Below are 19897 nucleotides of genomic sequence, written 5' to 3'. Positions count from 1 at the left end.
CTTTCAAAATTACTGCTAATTATTTTGTGGACTAAGTGAATTCAAGTACTGAACGGTTCAAATGTCAAAATAATCTGAAAATTGTCATAGTTCTCACCTCCATGGTAAACAGCGGCGTTATGCATCACAGTCTGAACATCGTGTAAGAAATCAGTCAAATTTTCATACCGCCTTAAAACAGCCTTCCTTTTAATATCATGAAGCTCCATCGGAGTTTTTAAGAGTAGTTTAACTCGAAGGTAATCGTCTTCACTTGGGAATGAATCTAATAATACATAATACACATTCAATCCAGTAAATGAACATTATTTTTTTTAAATGGGAAAATATGTGTCATTGCTCAGGTAAACAAGATAATGGATAGTGATATTGGGTTAGGTTTATCGAATTTAAGAATGACATTGACTTCCCATTCCCCCTTTTTTTATTTGCAAAAAGAATTTCATACGACTAGTTTAAAACATAATTACGATTATAGAACATATAACCAGAAAAAAGCGAATAATATAGGAATTGTATGGGAAAATAAGGGACCGGGAGTAGAGTCGCAAAATAACAGTATGTCGGGGGAAAGGGTCGGGCCCAAATCCAACCCCCACTTGTGCTCAGACCGGTTCTCACGATCATTTTAAAGATATACAAAACAAATTGTCTAACCCAATTCTAGGTTATGAAGTTTTAAATTATTTATTATAAAAAAATAATTAAATATGCAAGAATTAGCAGATCTGTGACTTGTACAAGCATTCAAACTGCAAAAATACTAAGTACTTTTGAATTTTCTAACAGAGGAAAACAGCAAACCAATCTCATGGTGGCTTCCTCCCACGTTTGCAAGTACGGTTTATGCAGATATATTTTCGCATCTATATTCCATAATGAGACATTATTTAAAATGCGTCTTAGTGATCTTTTAACAATATTAACAGAATTACCAGAGGGATCTAACCCATGCAGCAGACTTCTTTACACTCATTGATTACTGCTGCAAAAATAAATCCTCTAAATTGTTTAAAATCTGTAAATCTAAGCTCAAGCCAGTGGTGCAGCAAAGTGACCTAACATCCTAAGAAAATTTGAACTTGCATAGCTCTTAAAATAATTACACTTTTTAACAGTTTCATTTGGTGGTAATTGGTGGATATCATTTGGTGGATAATTAGCCAGAGACAGTCTCAGCGCCACTAGCAGATCAGTTTGAGAAGTTCCTCCGCTTCATCACCATCATTAAGAATTACAAATACTCGGGATAATTTGCCTGAGACACGCTCAACGCCACTAGTAGATTAGTTTGACAAGTCCCTCCCTTTCTTCACCGTCATTAAGAATTGTAAAAACTCGGGATAATCTGCCAGAGACTGGCTCAACACCACTAGCAAATCAGTTTGACAAGTTCCTCCGTCACCACACTAAGAATTGCAAATACTCGGGATAATTTGCCTGAAACACGCTCAACGTCACTAGCAAATCAGTTTGACAAGTCCCTCCCTTTCTTCAGCATCATTGAGAATTGCAAATACCCGAGATAATTTGCCAGAGACAGGCTCAACACCACGGTAGATCAGTTTGACAAGTTCCTCCGTTTCATCGCGGTCATTAAGAATTGCGAATGCCTGGGTTAATTTTTCAGAGACACGCTCAACGCCATTAGCAGCAGTTTAACGAGTCCCTCCGTTTCATCGCCATCATTAAGAATTGCAAATACTTTTGTCACTAAAATTTTTTGGAGGAATTTGTATTTTAGAATAAAAGCTCTGCATATAATTACTTGTCATCCATTCAGAACAGGGGCGTAATTTTCAATGGGGCACGGGGAGCAACTGCCCCTCCCAGAACTCAGTTTGCCCCCCCCCTATCTGAAATTTAGTTTCTCCAAAAATCTTGTCAAAACTAAGATAGCCTGCATAATTCAAGCATCCACAGAAATAGGTCAGTTATCTTTAGTGCATCTTTACCTTTATGGTACGCTATGGCTAATTTTTCATTTTCTATTGTCATTTTCACTTGATTTTGGATAATTGGCTTCGGCTTTGCCCCCCTCCGATTTTGACGAAACAATTTTGAAGAAAAAAGAAAATAACAATATTAATAAAAATAACAAAGAACTGAAATTAGAAAATTGATGTAAAATCAAGAAAGAATATAGTTTGAAGATAAACTCAAGTTTCTCATATTCAATCGAAACATCAAATAAAATCAAATTAAATCAAGAAAAAAAGAATCTGCTTATTAATCAAATTCTAAAATAAGACTTTTAAAAGCATCGGTTGCAACTTTAAATAAGAAGCGCTAGACATCGCAGCGTTGTCAATTTCAAACTTTTTATTTCTTCATTTCCTCTTCTGTTCCTCCCGCTTATATTAGCAATTCACGCTGCACCTCCTATGCGAATATTGTTCTCCTTGTTAGCTAGACAAAGAGTGGAACAGCAATTAAACTGAACATAGAATGTTGTTTTTTTTTTCAATTTTCATCTGCTTTTGACAAGATTGACGTCTATTTGAATATTAACAAATGAGAAGATCTATCTTGTAATTTTTATAATTAAACACTTGTCAATTCTTCTGTTGTTTTTACGCCTCTTGTTATTTTCTTCATTTTCAAACTTCAAGTTGATTTATTTGAAAAGAGCTGAGGAACAAATCTAAAGAAATGGTTAGCCATGGAAGTCCTGGCAGCTTGTGTGGCTAAAATAATAAACATAATTCAGCATAAAATGAAAAAACAAATTAAATTTAAAGTAAATAAAAGAAAAAATACAGAGTTATTCAGCCGTTGAAACCCTATCTTAACATGACAATATTATGTCTTTACTAGCAGAGATGACTAAAAACACGCGCACAAATCAAAACGATCCAAAAAAGGGGGGGAAATGCTAGAAAAAAAATTGCTGGCAACTTGTGTGGTTAAAATAATAAACAAAATTCAGCATAAAATGAAAAAAAAAAATTAAATTTAAAGTAAATAAAAGAAAAAATACAGAGTTATTCAGCCGTTGAAACCTTATCTTAACATGACAATATTATGTCTTTACTAGCAGAGATGACTAAAAACACGCGAACAAATCAAAACGATCCAAAAAAGGGGAAAAAAATGCTAGAAAAAAAATTGCTGGCAACTTGTGTGGTTAAAATAATAAACAAAATTCAGCATAAAATAGAAAAAATAAATTAAATTTAAAGTAAATAAAAGAAAAAATACAGAGTTATTCAGCCATTGAAACCCTATCTTAACATGACAATATTATATCTTCAGTAGCAGAGATGAATAACACACGCGCACAAATCAAAACGATCCAAAAAAGTGAAAAATAATGCTAGAACCACTGAAACCTTGCACAAACCGTCCAAAAGCGGCCAAAAAGTACAAGATCTGCAGAGTTTCTAACAACCACTAAATAGCAAAACAAAACTTTTTAAGAGAACACAGGGGATTGTTAATACTATTAATAGCCTAACATTCCTTAAGGCTTAAATTACCTGTGCTTCTAAAAGATATAGTTTATAATAGGATGGTTTTTTAAGTAAAAAGGAGAAGATACTTTGGACATCTGGAAACAGCTTCTTAGTAGTGTTGGTTTGTGCAAAGCTTGATTTCTTTTAAATCTACGGAGACTTACGATTAAAAAAACTGTACGGTTTAAAAAGGGGAAGATAGTTTGAGCCACTGGAAACGGCCACTTAAGAGATATGATTTGTGCAAAGCCTGATTTCCTAGGAATATATGGAGACCTCTCGCTTAAAAAATGAACAGTTTAAAAAGGAGAAAATACTTGGGACCACTTAGGAGATAAGATTTGTGCAAGGCCTGATTTCCATCAAATGTATCAAGACTTAAAGTTTAAAAAATAAAGATACTTTGGGCCAGTGGAAAGAACCAATCAGGAGATGTGATTTGTGCCAAACCCGATTTTCTTGAAATACAGAGACTGTATAACTACGAACATTCATCCCTGTCTTTACCGCAGCTTTCCCTGTCCTTGTGATTTCATTAATGTTCAGACGGTTGCATGTTATACAAATGATATGTTACCAAAAGTTGCACTTTTTGGGCATCTATCTGGAGCTGAACTGTAAAGCACAATATTCACAAACAGAAGTCATAAGAAAAGAAGTTATTGATATTGAAAATTCGTTTCCAATTCAATATAATTCGTTTCCAATTCAATATATATATATATATATATATATATATATATATATATATATATATATATATATATATATATATATATATATATATATAACCAGAAGCTTTATAACTTAATGACAAGGCTAGGATACCCTTTCGGGGAAGAGAGTAAAGCATTTAACGAGGGACAGTCCACTCATGAAAAAGATTTTTTCCTACACTATATAATCAGAAGCACATATTTGTATAAAATTACTCTTAGGGGGAGGGGGATCTACATTATCGCTCCACCACTGTTAAGCAATAATATGATGCTTGTCATAAAACTAACTCGGAATCCAATAACATCACTTGCTTCGACATCACAGAATTTGTCCACCTTGAATCGCTATTACCATGTAATCCAAGCATTGATAGCTTTTTAGATTTAAATACCTATATAAGATACAAATAGTTACAAAACTATAAACAGTAAAAGCTTTTTAATTAGTATAAAGTTTCAGTTTATTGGATAAGTGACCAATAGCTGATTTTCAACCATTTTGTACCATAGGATTTCTCAAAACCTGAATTTTATTCTCTATAAACAAATAACAGAATCTGGCAACAATCAATACAATGAAGATACTTCACCATAACGAAATGTGTTGACGATAGGCCTTTCGCTAGCATGAAGTAACTTTATTAATTAATTAACTTAATTAATAGTCTACTCACATCAGACAAAGGCGGTTTTCCCTTCAGTACTAAATTCCTAATTACTAATATTCCCGTAATTAATTAAGTAATAATACTTAATTACTAATATTCCCGTAATTAATTAAGTAATAATACTTAATTACTAATATTCCCGTCTAACTTCCTCACACTGTGCAACTAGGCCCGTGTTTTAACTCTAATTATTTCCAATAAAGCTCAAAGTTATTTTTAACACAATTATCCAGCTTACGGTTCGTTAAGGCGGTCTTTTCTTTTTGTTTACTGTTTATTAATTGTTTCAGACAGTATTTCTGAGGAAATGCATGTCTATACCTTTTTCTAGTTTTTCTCTATGGCTACTGGCATGGTGGTATTACGAAGCAACGTTTGTGTACGCAATTGTTTCCACCAAGGCTGCCAGTATTTTCACAAAACGAAGGATTTTCAACAGGAAACTAAGAATATAGAAAACCAAGAATTTTCTCTAGAATCTTGAAATTCTAGAAAACCAATAAATTTTCTATTGTAGAAAACTAAGGTTATTCCCCAGAGTCTTCAAATTTCAGTCTTAGGCTTGAAATGTCGGGAAAAGTATAACCCAAAAAAGTAAGTAGAGCATATTTATCTTTATTCTTTAATATCTTGGGATTAATTCTCAAACTCTGAGATATTTTGGAATTATTTGCGGAAAATCTTTTAGATTAGGCTGTACATCAACCACAAATCAATTCATACATGATTAGGGCACAATAAACCATCTCAATAGCAAATTGACTCTATAGCTAAACAGACTAAGCAAGAAACCAACCAGGTTACTTCGACATGAAACTGAAAGAAGGTTGACAATGTTGTAACCAGGCTGGTCACCACCCAAAAAAAATCAGCTATCCCTTAACTTTCGTCAATATTGAGAAGAAATACAAGAATAAAGAGATTAAAAGACCAGAACGAGACATTTCTCCTTCCATGTAGAGTTGTCTCATACAAGAATGGAATTCAAGGATATTTTTGCAAGCGAGTTTTCAGAAATCGCTAATTCTCAGTGGCAGCCGTAGTTCTCTCTAGCGGAAGGTATAACCGGATCTCTCTCCTGAGGTTAATTTGAATTTGACGTCTATTGAGCATTTTATTTTTTGGTCTTTTTAAGATTCTTCAGTTTTTAAATTACATTAATCAGTTCTTTAATTAATTAATAAATTATTATTCATTAGTTAATTGATTAATTATTATATAATAATCATTTACTAATTAGTTTCTCTATTAATTAGAAAAAATCTTAACAAAGTTCGTAGAAACTTGGAAATAAACTTTTTACTAATGAATTAATTTTATTAACTTTTATTTCTTCAATTAATTTACTGTTTTTAGAATTATGGACTACGCTCTGATCAGCCCCAGCACATCGTGAAATCTGTAAATTAGTGCGTTTTCTGTAACTGTTATGTTTAATCCGTGTCTCTTTTCCTGTTTGTTTTTGATTTTGTACACCGTTATTTATTGTAATGCAGGTAACAATGAAATTATTATACCGTTTTGTACGGTAATGCGGAGACCATGCGACAAGGCCATATTTTTGCCTTATCCTATACATCTGTGAATTGGTAAGGGGTAAGTCTCACTGTTTCAACAAGTCAAACTATATTAAAAGAGGAGTGTCAAATAGTTCATAACTTACTTGGAGATTTCTTAGTGGACTTATCTACTTTTGAAATATCTATAGGTGGTATCGCCAGATCTCTTTGCATCACTGGGTATGGCAGCTACAAAGGAAAGTAAAGATTATTTTTATTTGCAAAAATCTTAAAATAATTTTCTGATTTAAAAATAATAAATCTGGGATTCTATTAGACAATTTAATATTAACTTATGATTGTTCATTTCTGAAAATTTCGACAGATAATTAAAACAAATTATTCCCCAAAGCAAAACCCTTCCCCAAAGCAAAAGTTGTGTTTTAACATTACAGAGACTAATATTAAGTTATAAATCCATATAAATGTAAACTATAATCTGGTTAACCTGCCGACAAGCATACACAACCAAAAAAAGATCCTTCCCCAAAAAACGATGAGCTCCACGCCAAACACCAAACTCAAATAAGATGTACCCCTCACAAAAAAGAGTCTCAACAACAAATAAAATTTTTTCATGTTCCTAACTCAGTGTTTTTTGTTTCTTTTTCCAATCTTCAAGATACCCTTGGCGTAATTATCCTTGATTTATTAACCTTGGTCCATTTACTAAGTAAAATCTCATTCTATGCGCAATACAGACTGGGTATCGTTGATGTATACCTGTAATATAACCGGGCCCTTGGTGCAAAAAGTAGGGTAGCCAAGTAGCACTTGGCAGTTTTCAAATTTATTGGCAGATTTTGTTTGAAAATAGCATTTTTATATATAAAAACAATTTTTGTGGATTTCCCCAAAAATCTGTCTTCTCGAACAAAAATCAGTTCCCCAAAAATCCCCTTTCATTCAGGGTTCCCATCCCTGGTGATTTGTCACTATTGACGATCCGCCCCTAATAACTTTCATTTGAACGTTTATATTTGGTGTGACTTTAATCATCAATGCAAAGAGGGTTATTTTAGACAGATGGACCGTGAGTTATTTTTTTTTTCTATTCTGTTTAATTTTCAAAGTTCTGAAAATATAAGAGAGCTAGATTGAAAGATTATTCTAAAATGAAAAAGAGTGAAGGAGGGAATTTCGCAGGATGCAGAGAGAGAAGGAGAGAATTTCGTGATAAATTTAGAAATAGTTTTATCTTTCAGCTATAGATTAGATGAACATACTGCTCGTGACCTTTCAATATATAACCGTTATTAATTTCTGAGTTTTACTCAGACACTAAATGCACTTTTTTAGATGATACCTCTTTCTCTTATTTTCTGTATTTTAGTTTGAGTCATATTTTCGTTTACTCTAGGTTTTGAGATATTAATACTTTAGAAACAAATGTTGTGCAATTAAGATATTAATCTTAAATACACAATAAATGAATGCATGATAAATTAAAGGGTATTTATGTATTATACCACCAACACTCAAGTTTATACTGAGTAAAAGTCTAGAACAAACTGGTTTTATCTGTCAGTATTAAGAAACAATTAGTTTACACTCAGTGAAAAACAAGTGGCGGGTGACAGAATATATTGGAATTACATAATTTGGGTTATATATTTGCACATTAGAGGGGTGGTTAGGCTAGTTTAGGTCAGTTCAGCCCTACACCCCCCCCCAAATTTTTTCTAAAGTATTATATTTGCTCGTCTTTAAGTGTTTTTCATTAGGATTAGCCTAACTTCACTTCTTGAATGTTGGCGGTATAATACATAAGCACAGATTAAAGGAATTGATCTTTTTGCCAGGAATCTTCACCATTTAAAAATTGCTGAATTTTTCTTCATTTGGTATTTAAAATTAAGTACATTTATTTTTTCCTTGAGAACTGAATTTTGCATATAACCCTTTATCTTCAAATATATTCCCCTCTTCCTTCCTAACCATTGCTACTCTGGTGCACTCATCCCTGCAATATTTTGGTGGGCTTCCATGCTTGATTGAGTGGTTCAACTGCAGTCTAGAATAAATTTACGGTCTAGGAAGGCTGTTAAGTAAGTGGACGAAATTTAAAAAAATAGATATTCTGCTTAAATTAGGGCATTGATTTTTTTTTTTTTTATTACTAGGCCTACCTCCACAACTTCTAATGCTTGAGCAATTATTAACCCTGTATAAAGGCGTATCCTGAGATAAAAATAACAGAATTAAAGAAAATTGCAGTAGAATTGGATTTGCCATTCAAAACTTTTCCTAAATATAGCCCTCTTGCCGTAAAAATTGCTGCTCTTCCCCTCTTGATGAGAGAAAAATTAAGCTATAGATTATATTCACATTTGGGGATAGTTGATTAAAAGGGAAGTTACCATAAACATGATTCGTAAAAAAAAACTGTATATTATAGCCAAAAGTAAAAATTCGGTTACTATTTCCAGATTGTTTTCTTGTTAAGTTTTATGTTATTTTCAGACTTTGTTTACGAACAGTTGGGTCTTTATTTCTTACTCATCTACCTGATATCTTTGTTTGAAGATTGATCAAACAGTTCGTAGTAAAGAACTGTAAGTAACTCAACCCAACAGGAACCAAAACTCTAAAAAGAGTAAATACAAAACGAAAAAAGAGCTATTTTCGCTTTTGATATTTTTTTTTTACCAGGTGATGTATCTCTTCTGAAATGTCTCTTTTCACGAGATGTATGTATATCTTTTCTTCTGCAAGAAGAGATGTATCTCTTCTCATGCTGCTACTTGTTCAAACCAAAAGCTCATTAAGTTTCAATGTTGCTATGTGAAAATTTACTTTTAAGTCTTTGTTATCCATCGTCCTTGTGGACAAGTTTTTACTTACTCCAGTTCTCTTCAACTGAAAGTGTATATTTGTCCAAATCTTTTACAAATAGCCAAATTCTCTCTAAACAGTTTATTCGTCAGTTGAGAAAATCTTAAATGGGCTAGTAGCTATCAATATGTATATACAGTTAAAGCAGGTAATGGAAAAACTGGAACAAGAAAGATTAGAGCTTAATACTCTGTTTGTTTTAAAGATTGATTCTCTGTTTGTTTTGGGGATTAGATTAGGGCAAAACTAATATCACAGCTTTATAATGCATGTGACTGCCAGGCTGCCAATCATTATTGTTCTCCCAGAAAATCAAATGGTGCTTTTTTTTAGTAGTAGCAAAGTGATCAATGGCATGCAGTTAGGTATGCACAATTTTTTTTTAATAACAATAGCATTGGAGTGTACAACTCCATCCATAACGTAACAGCAACTAGACCTATGTTGCCTGAGCAACGTTAAGTGTTTGTCCGGCTTCGCCGAAAAAGTGTTGCGGGAGCAAGACTTTGGTTTTGTTTCTTTGTTATCGGTTAAACGCTGAAGTTGTCAGCCTATCGAAGCTTTTAAAACGTTACGTTCAAAGAAGAACACGATCAGTAATCACATGATCAAAGGCTATTCCTCAGCGTTGAAAAAACAACAATAACAAAAGAATATCGAAAAAGGGGACTAAATTGACTTTGCAGCCAGTTGAACTTTATCCTTTTCAATCGTAGACATCGTGACGGATGAAAGCTTAGAACAATATATTATATAATCCAGTTGGTATTATAAAGCTATCTGTAACTTTTCAGGATCAAAATACCATAAATGACACTATTAATTATGAAGAAACTACTATGACATATTTTTTATCAACTCATCACGAGCTATCGATAATACCGAAAGAAGGGACTAAATTGACTTTGCAGCCAGTTGAACGTTATCCTTATCAATCGTAGATATCGCGACGGATGAAAACTTGAAACAATATCTTATATGGTCTAGTTGGTATCATAAAGCTATCCGTAACTTTTCAGGATCAAAATACCATAGATGACATTCAATTAATTATTACAAAACTGCCTCGTTGTTTTACGTTATCGTTTGTACCTGTTGCGTAAACACTTAATCCTAGATTACAGTGAGTATGGGTAGGCTACACCAACTAGCAAAAGTTACAAACTCCTCTTCACTAAAGATGATTGTAGCCTAACAGACGATTGTTACTTAAAAGTCCCCTACATGTCTTACCACTGGAACAAACTCGGTCTTACCATCAAATACACTGGAAACAAATAATAGGTACACCAAATAGCAAAATTTGCAAACCCCTCACTGCCGAAGATGATTATGAGCTAACAGCCGACCTTTCCTTACAAGTCCCCTACATGTCTCACAATTGGTATCGGTCTGTTTTTGGTTTCAGTGTGTACCCTACTACTGAAGTTGCCAACCCCTTGAAACTTCCAAACTGGTATATCTCATGAAGGAATTTTTGTAGCAAAAAATGGATGGCATTTCACCACTTAGAAAGGAGAAAAGGATAAGCTCCAATTTCTTTAGCAATGACAGAACTTTTAAAGTTTAAGAGGTACATCTGATAACATTTCTCTACCTCAATCCCAAGTCCGAAAAAAACAAATGATAAACCCAGCCGAAATCACGGCAGCACTTTCGGACCCGTGGGAAAATGCCGGTTTTTTGCTTCTGTAAATTTTTCTATTTATCACTCAAAGAAGATATATTGGCTGTGGGGCCGGGTAACTGTCGCACATATTTAACACTTATAGATTTTAGTCCATCTTCAACTTGAAAGTGGTGCCTGCCTGCTTGCCTGCTATAACGGAGCTTTCCACTCGAAAGCAGAAACATGGTTTGATGAAACGAAAGCTTAGCTGCACAACTTCAGATACTTCTCTCTGACATAGGCTACATAACACCACTTCACTTCGCACACCATAGGCTCTGGCTCGTGGATAAGCAAAAACCATCCTTTTTGGCCCCAGGCAAGAGTTCTGCGGAGCTTTCCAAAATGTAATGCCATATTCATCAATCCGGCCAGAGGTCCACACTTTCCGTAAAAATCGCACAGGTTAGACCCTTACCAGTTTCCAGGAATAAGCCGACATCGGTGGCATAGAAAAAAAAAAAAAAAACACGGGATAAAACCAAAGTGTTGCTCTCGCAACACAAAAGCTATATGCAGTATGATTCAGACTTTTTAATAAGCTCTGGAATAAGCTATAGTAGTATTAGAGTATATATGATACAGTACTCTCGATAGTACATATAAAATTATGGAGCAGGATATTTAAGATTACTATATGGCTTGCTGCTAAATTAGATTACATTGTTAATTGTTATTCAGAAAACTATTGATATTTCTAGTTGCAAGCTATACTAAGTTACATTTGTTACTTTTCTGCAAATTTTACGTCTAAAAATACTTTTTGCTCAAAGCAAAGCTTACAAAACAGTTGTGCTGCTTAGGTATTGGCAGCTTTTGAAATTCTGCTCCTGGCAGCTTTGGAGCTTTTTGCACACCTGAACCGGTCTACCTTATAAGATCCTTGTCAACGTTTGTCGAAAAGTATACAACCAAAAAAAAAAAAACTGCCCCCCCCAAAAAAAAAAAAACAATAAAGAGCCAAACGCCCGTCACCAACATAAATTAAATAAAATATCTCCCCAAAAATTTTGAAAAGAATAGAATTGATTTTTTTTTATATTCCCGTCCAGCTTTTTAATATTATTTAAGATACCTTTAACGTTTTTCTTCAATTCCGTGTTGATCCATTTTCTAATTAAGTCTCATTCTGTGTGTAATATAGCTTCCTCTTCATTCCATCATTTTTTAATACCAGCGACCGTCATCATTTTTTTTTTTTTTTTTTTTTTTTTTTTTTTTTTTTTTTTTTTTTTTTTTTTTTTTTTTTTTTTTTTTTTATTTATTCATTTTTTTTTTTTTTTTTTTAGTTATATCATTTCATAGGATAAACAAACGCTTTCCAAAGAAAAAAAAATATTCCGAAGAGTTTTCAAATATTTAAATTATTTGCCTTAGCATTATTTACTACTGATGTCATTTATTATCTTGGCATGTGATATTATCAATCTTAAACATCTCAAGCTTTTTTGGTATGAAGATGAAAGTAAAAAAGAATATAAGCGGGAGGGGGGAGTAAGTTGAAGTAGGACAGGTTTCAGCATTCTTGCAATTTAATCACACGAATTGTAATAGTTTATCTAAACTCCCATTGATGGTTTTCTAGCATAGTGGCAACTATGTCTGCCTTTCGCGCTGTATATTGCCAACTGGATATTTTTTTTTAATTAAAGCTGGTTAAACTGCGATTTTACCCAAAAATACTCAAATTCGAAATAAAAAGTCAGCATCATAGAGGGAAAAAAGCAGTGGAGATGGGTACTTAAAAATGCTCTCATACAGTAAACAATGGCTTTCCCGTAAAACTCTCCTTGTGATTTTAAAAGAAGGGTTGCCCTCTCTCAGAAATTATGTGTAGCAGTTGGTGCTTGCCAAGCGTGGCGAAACTGTGCCAAGCGTGGTGAAACTGTGCAGCACACGTGGCGTTCCGAGACGTACACCAGGTGGCGTGAAATCAGCACCCCTTCGATTTAAAAAAAAAGTAGAAGAGCCTTATAAATAAAGCTTTTAGGAATAAGCTTAATTCAAATCCCGAAGATTTGTGAAAGTTTCATTTATGCAGTTCAACTACTTACCTGTAAATATTAAAGAAATTCTTTCCAGAAAGTGACTGTTTACCATAGATTTTCCTAATCACTTCCTAATTCCAAATTCCTAATTCCTAGTTACGAACTTAGTCTAATGGCATAATTGAAGTGAAGGATGAAAGAGCTTTGTTGCATTGAAGAGTGAAAGAGATTTTTAGTGATATTTACATAGCATGCGCAGTAGCACTCGCATTAATACATGCATATAAATAGACTTTGGCCAAAACCACCATTCTCGGAATTACGGTATACGATAAACAAACCAACCCAACAAAACTACCAACCAAATTGATTACGAGGATTTAAGGGCGGAAGAGTAAGAATAGATCACAAAGAAATTATATCATACGAGTTGAATGTCGATCAAGTCAGTGAATGAGCACGTCCTATCAGACAGAAGCGAAGCCATATTGGCAATTAAGAGTAAAGAAAACAGGATTTGGATACTAGGCTATCAAACAGAACGACCATCCACAGTCCAGGGTTTCTCCGCGGTCACGGGTCTCCGTTAACTCAATTGACTCGAGGGCTCTTAATAAATACTAAAGCCGTTGGGTTACCAACTTAACACACACACCCCTCAACCCCCAAAAAAGTTAAAAATATTCACTTTTTGGTTAGAAAATGCCAAAAAAGAAGATTTCTTTCAGTTTGACCCTCCTTTCAGTTTACTTGGAAATATAATGACTCCCTCTCCTAACAATGTACTCCTGGGTGTACCCAAGTCTTATATTAACATATAAATACAATAAGAATTCATTACCGAAGTGCATACATCTTTGGGATCTGGTCAGTGGTGTGACTATAATATCAACTGTCGTAATTAAGGGTGTGCAGTCAATACGTCTTTAGTGCCTGAGCCTCAACCCGGAATACAAGTCTACCTCGCTATAAATTACATCTATAATATTTCATCTGGATTGTGAATATCAAGGAGAGAAACCATATACTTACTCGGCCAATCAGGCGATAGTGTACGTAATTTAATAACCGGTTCAGCATTTTACGCTTAATACTACACTCTTCTTTTGTCTTCTTTTCCTAGAAAGAGAGGAGAAAACTATAGACAGGTTCAAGGTCAAACTTTTAAATTCCTTATTCCTCAAGGAAACCTTATAAATTTCTCCAAACCTATATATTATAAAAACTTATTACTCATGTCCTTTCTGTTAAATGCCCTCGTCTTGTTCCAGTGTTTTATTATTGTATGTGTTTTAGTATTTTGTAAAACTCCACTGTTTATTATTGTCTTGTATGGCCCACTACAAGCCAATCTTTTTGGGGCAAGCAACAGCTTTACATTTGTAATATTTTTTTTTTACAATTAATAAAATGATTGATGACTGATTGATTTCGAAAAGTACTGAGCACCTACTACCGATATGCATAACTTTTGCTGGGACTTCCACCAAGGTCCTCTAACACGGAGATCTTATCGATACACGGAATCTTTAATCAATCAACAAAGGAGATCAATCTAGAATAGAAAGCTTCAACCCAATCTCTCAACTCAACACCGCTGACTCCCCAGTTTATGTAATTTGACTATTGTGATTAATTTTTGGGGTTACATATGTTTTTCTTCTTTTTTTTTCACTTGGTACCCCAATTTTTCTCTCATTTTTATTGTACACGAGCATATACCTTACTTCCCGTTAAAAAAAAAAACTTGTTTTTTTTTATTTAATTTCTGAACGTTTTTGAATCAATGCATGTTTTGAAATTGGCTCTCCGCAGATGAATAATTAAAACGAAATTTCCATATTTATTTTTTTTAGCTAATTGGCTTTCTCGTAGTTCTGATCGAGTGAATTTGAGAAAAAAAGGAGCGGGGGAGGAGGCCTAGTTGCCCTCCGATTTTTTGGTTACTTAAAAAGGCAACTAGAACTTTTAATTTTTTACGAATGTTTATTAGTAAAATATATACGTAACTTACAAATTAGCTTACGTAACGAACTTCTGTATTCTCATGTTTTTATTACGTATATGACGGGATTCACCCCCTCGTCAGTGCCTCGCTCTTTACACTAAAGCTTAAATCTTGTCCCAATTTCTTAAGAATTACCCCTGAATCACAAAAGCCGTAGAATAAATAGTTTGAATAGTTGAAATTACTAAAAATCCTTTAGCGTAAAGAGCGAGGTATTAGGAGGAGGTGAGCCCATCATAGACGTAATAATTTCTGTTCGTTTTAAGTTATAGTGCTTCTCCTTACTTTCAGTTGAAAAAACTTTTTAATATTTATTTTTTCATTGTTTTTTTTTAATAATGCTAGAAAATCCTGCTCTCCCTTCATGAAACCTTTCTTCCCCCATGACAAATTCCTCAAAGGAAAGTTCCCCAACATATCCCCCTCTTTTCAACCCCCCCCCCTCAACCTAAAAATTCCCCAGAAAACGCCTGTACTCTTCCAAATAACCATTACTGTATGTAAGCACTGGTCAAAGTTTGTAACTTGTGGCCCCTCCATGGGGACTGTGGGGGAGTAAGTCGTCCCCAAAGACATAGTTATAAGGTTTTTTGACTACGCTGAATAAAATGGCTATCTCAGAATTTGGATCCTGTGACTTTGGGAAAATAATTAGCGTGGGAGGGGGCCTAGGTGCCATCCAATTTTTTTGGTCACTTAAAAAGGGCAATAGAACTTTTCATTTTCGTTAGAATGAGCTCTCTCGCAAGATTCTCGGACCACTGGGTCGATATGATCACCCCTGTAAAAAAAAAAAAAATAAATAAACACGCATTCGTGATCTGCATTCTGGCAAAAAATACAAAATTCCACATTTTTGTAGATAGGAGCTTGAAACTTCTACATTAGGGTTCTCTGATACGCTGAATCTGATGGTGTGATTTTCGTTAAGATTCTATGACTTTTAGGGGTTGTTTCCCCCTATTTTCTAAAATAAGGCAAATTTTCTCAGGCTCGTAACTGTTGGTGGGTAAGATTAAACTTTATGAAACGTATATATTTAAAATCAGCAGTAAAATGCGATTCTTTCGATATAGCTATTGGTATCAAAATTCCATTTTTTAGTTTTGGTTATTATTGAGCCGGGTCGCTCCTTAATAAAGTTTCGCTCCTTCAAACAGTTCGTTACCACGAACTGTTTGAAAAATATGCTACAGAAAGACAAAATTCTATATATTCAATGTTTTGAGCAAAAGTTGCGGCAAAACAATTAAGAAGACCTTTTCTGCATGAATTCACGTCCATGCCACAACCAAAGAAAATATTTACCTTATCAAGAACACTTATCTTCTCCTTTAGGGGACGAAATGTTATAAAACCCAGTCAGAAATACAATCGAACAAGCGTAACGGATGTTATATCACATTAAACAGGATAACATAGCCAAAATTTTTACGCAGTTTCTGTGTTTCTTACGCAGTCAAAATTTTTACGCATTTTTCTGACATATACTAATGTTAAATAACTATTTTCAAATATCAAGTAATGTTAACGGTAAGCAATCAGTATTGATAAGCTAAATAGTTACTAGACCTGTATAATTATCACTATATGTCTTCTTTTGAGCAAAAAATGAAACAAATTTTTCCAATCTGAAGAATTGAGTAAACAAAAAAATGTCAACTACTTTTGCACTTAATATTTTAAATAATAGTATATTATAAATAGTATATAATATATTATAAATAATAGACATAAATAGGAATACATTAAATAGAATATATACAGAAAAATGGAAATGCATACATACATACACACACACACATATATATATATATATATATATATATATATATATATATATATATATATATATATATATATATACTACTACTACTACTACTAATAACTCACTGCAGCACCAAGCCGCCTGAGGCCAACACAGCTACGCACGCTCCTCCTCCAACCTAATCTATTTAAAGCCTCCCTCTTTACACCCTCCCAGGAAGTTCCCATTTCCTTTAAATCCTTATTTATGACATCCTCCCAACCCAGAAAAGGACGACCTGCTTTCCGTGTAGCCCCAGACGGTTGGCCAAAAAGGACAATCTTCGGTAATCTGTCATCCTTCATCCGTAGAACGTGGCCTAGCCATCTCAACCTTTCTTTCATTATAGCCCCAGAAAGCGGGATTGAACCACACTTTTCGTACAACCTACTGTTTGAAATACGGTCAGTCAGCCAGGTACCCAGAACAATCCGTAGGCAATTTCTCTCAAAGAGAAATTACAGACCGGGACACAAATGACGATCGGGACAGAGGGAATATAAATGACGACCGGGACACTCAAAGAGAAATTACAGACTGGGATACCGGCACACAAATGACGACCGGGACACAGGGAATATAAATGACGACCAGGACCCAGGTATTTAAGAATATCGTTCAAAGACAAATTTTTAATTGTAAGAAGATCGTTGTAAGAGAAATTTCTAATTATAAAATGACTGAAGAATCTACAATGGCAACACCCGAGGAAGCTGCTCAAAACGAATGTATTCAAGCCAAAGTAGCTGAGTTGGTAAAGTGTTAGGTTTCAGGTTCTAGGTCCGAGAGGCTCCAGGTTTGAACCTTGGCTTTAGCATTAATACAAAAGAAGAAAAAAACTAAAAACGGTAAAAACTACAAAAAAAAACTAAAAAGAAAATACTAAAAAACTAAAAAAACTAAAAAACTAAAAAAAACAAAAAAGGTAAAAAACTAAAAACTAAAAAAGAAAAAAAAACTAAAAAAAACTAAAAAAAAGGTAAAAGCTACAAAAAAAAACTAAAAAAAAAGTAAAAACTAATAAAAAACTAAAAAAAACTAAAAAATGAAAAATAAAAAAAAACTAAAAAAAGGAAAAAAAACTGAAAAATAAAGGAGAAAAAGAAAACTAAAAGCCGGGACACAGGGAATGTAAATGACGACCGACACTCAAAGAGAAATTACAGACTGGGACACTGGGACACAAATAACGACCGGGAGATATAAATGACGACCGGGACACTCAAAGATAAATTACAGACCGGGACACCGGGACACAAATGACGACCGGGACACAGGGAATATAAATGACGAACGGGACGCTCAAAGAGAAATTACAGACTGGGACACAAATGACGACCGGGATACTGGGAATATAAATGACGACCGGGACACAGGGAATGTTCGATTAGCAATCACCATCAACAAAGCTCAAGGGCAATCATTAGAATAATGAGGTATAGATCTGAATACGGATTGTTTTTCCCATGGACAATTTTATGTTGCATGTTCAAGAGTCGGTAAACCTGACAATCTATTTATATGCACAGACAATGGGACATCGAAGAATGAAATATATTCGCAAGTTTTATGTAGTTAAAAACATAATTATCTATAACGAAAAGAGAAATCTTTTCTCTTTTATCAGGTGGGACACAGGGACACAACTACAATGGCGCGTAACGACTTACGCCCGCGGCGGGGCAACAGCTAGTATATATATATATATATATATATATATATATATATATATATATATATATATATATATATATATAATATATATATATATATATATATACATATATATATATATATATATATATATATATATATATATATACATATATATATATATATATATATATATATATATATATATATATATACATATATATATATATATATATATATATATATATATATATATATATATATATGTATATATATATATATATATATATATATATATATATATATATATATATATATATAATATTTAAACAAAAATAACATTTTTTCCACTCAGAAGAATTGAGTAAACGAAAAAAGTCAACTACTTTTACTCTGAGTATTATAAACAATAGTATGCCTTTTACATACATTTATTTCTGATACAACGGATCAACACACGACTGCTTGTGGCACTAGTGTTTTGTGCTCCCGTAGAGCAATCTCACGTCATTAAAGTAAATGTTTTATTATTTCCAATGGAAAGAGACAGGTAGTTTTTAAGTTTTGGAAACTGGCGTTGGTGTTGAGAAAAACACAAACGCCATCTAGCATTTAGCGTTTTTTGGCATCGTTCCAGTGTAATAAGTAAAGTAAAAATAGTTATAAGCAGCAAAAATACTATAATAATAAGCGCCTGAACTCGTTTTATGACGTCAACTCGTTGCCACAGAGTAGGTTTAATTCGAATCCCTTGGAATCGAAACCTCTTTCTCCATTGTTCTGTGGCAATTACTCATTTTATGAGAAAAACGCAATTACGAAGATTGAAAAAATGCCAAGAAACGCAAACACTGTGTCGCGCAGGTGACTTTTATGTAAAAATTAGTACCAGTTTCCACTCTTAAAAGTTACCTATACTATTTACCCCAATGGTGGCATGCGATTGGCCGACTACGTAATCTTTAAAGACGCTTAAAATGTAAACGGAATACGATCACTTACAAGACATTTGGGACACTCAAATTTGTCAAGAAATACAACCGTGCCCTCTGTATTCTTGTACGTCGACGGAAGGCAGTTGCCATGGTATACTCGATGACATCCTTGACAACAGTAGACTGGTCCAGATTGATGACATTCAAAACAATACCAATCGTGAACGTCCGGAGATTGCTCAGCTTCCTTTAGAATATTACAGATATACGTATATTATAAATAATAGATATAAGTAGGAATACATTAAATAGAACGTATACAGAGAAATGGAAACAAATATATACATAGAATATTTATACAAAAAAAATATATAGGATATATCCATAGAGAGGAATAGAAATAATATAGACAGAAATCAAATAAATAGAAATAGATTTAATAGATGAAATATGTCAATACAGAGTAAATAACAATATATATACAGAAATGAGATAAATTGAGAGAACTAAAAGAAATTGAGAAAGAAAAAAACATTTACACCCTGAATAATTTGTCTAAAAATAAGATGAAAAAGTAAATACAATTAAGACCCTAATGAGA

General features: G+C 33.5%; 1 protein-coding gene across 3 annotated transcripts in view; it reads right to left on the bottom strand.

Annotated features, from left to right (window-relative positions):
* Positions 1-30: 30 nt before the first annotated feature.
* LOC136027528 (zinc finger MYND domain-containing protein 11-like) overlaps positions 31-19897 on the bottom strand; it is a 447024-nt gene continuing 427157 nt past the window's right edge. For all 3 annotated transcript variants that reach the window (XM_065704878.1, XM_065704876.1, XM_065704879.1), the window contains exons 4-7: positions 19364-19543; positions 13926-14012; positions 6506-6590; positions 31-265 (exon numbers count right to left, since the gene is read on the bottom strand). In XM_065704878.1, the coding sequence (XP_065560950.1) occupies positions 42-265; positions 6506-6590; positions 13926-14012; positions 19364-19543 (576 nt within the window). In that variant the 3' untranslated portion in view covers positions 31-41. The remainder of the gene's footprint in view (positions 266-6505; positions 6591-13925; positions 14013-19363; positions 19544-19897) is intronic.

This window comes from Artemia franciscana, chromosome 5 (genome assembly GCF_032884065.1).
Source record: "Artemia franciscana chromosome 5, ASM3288406v1, whole genome shotgun sequence".
In the NCBI taxonomy this organism is placed as follows: domain Eukaryota; kingdom Metazoa; phylum Arthropoda; class Branchiopoda; order Anostraca; family Artemiidae; genus Artemia; species Artemia franciscana.
This window is presented reverse-complemented; position numbering and strand designations above follow the sequence as displayed.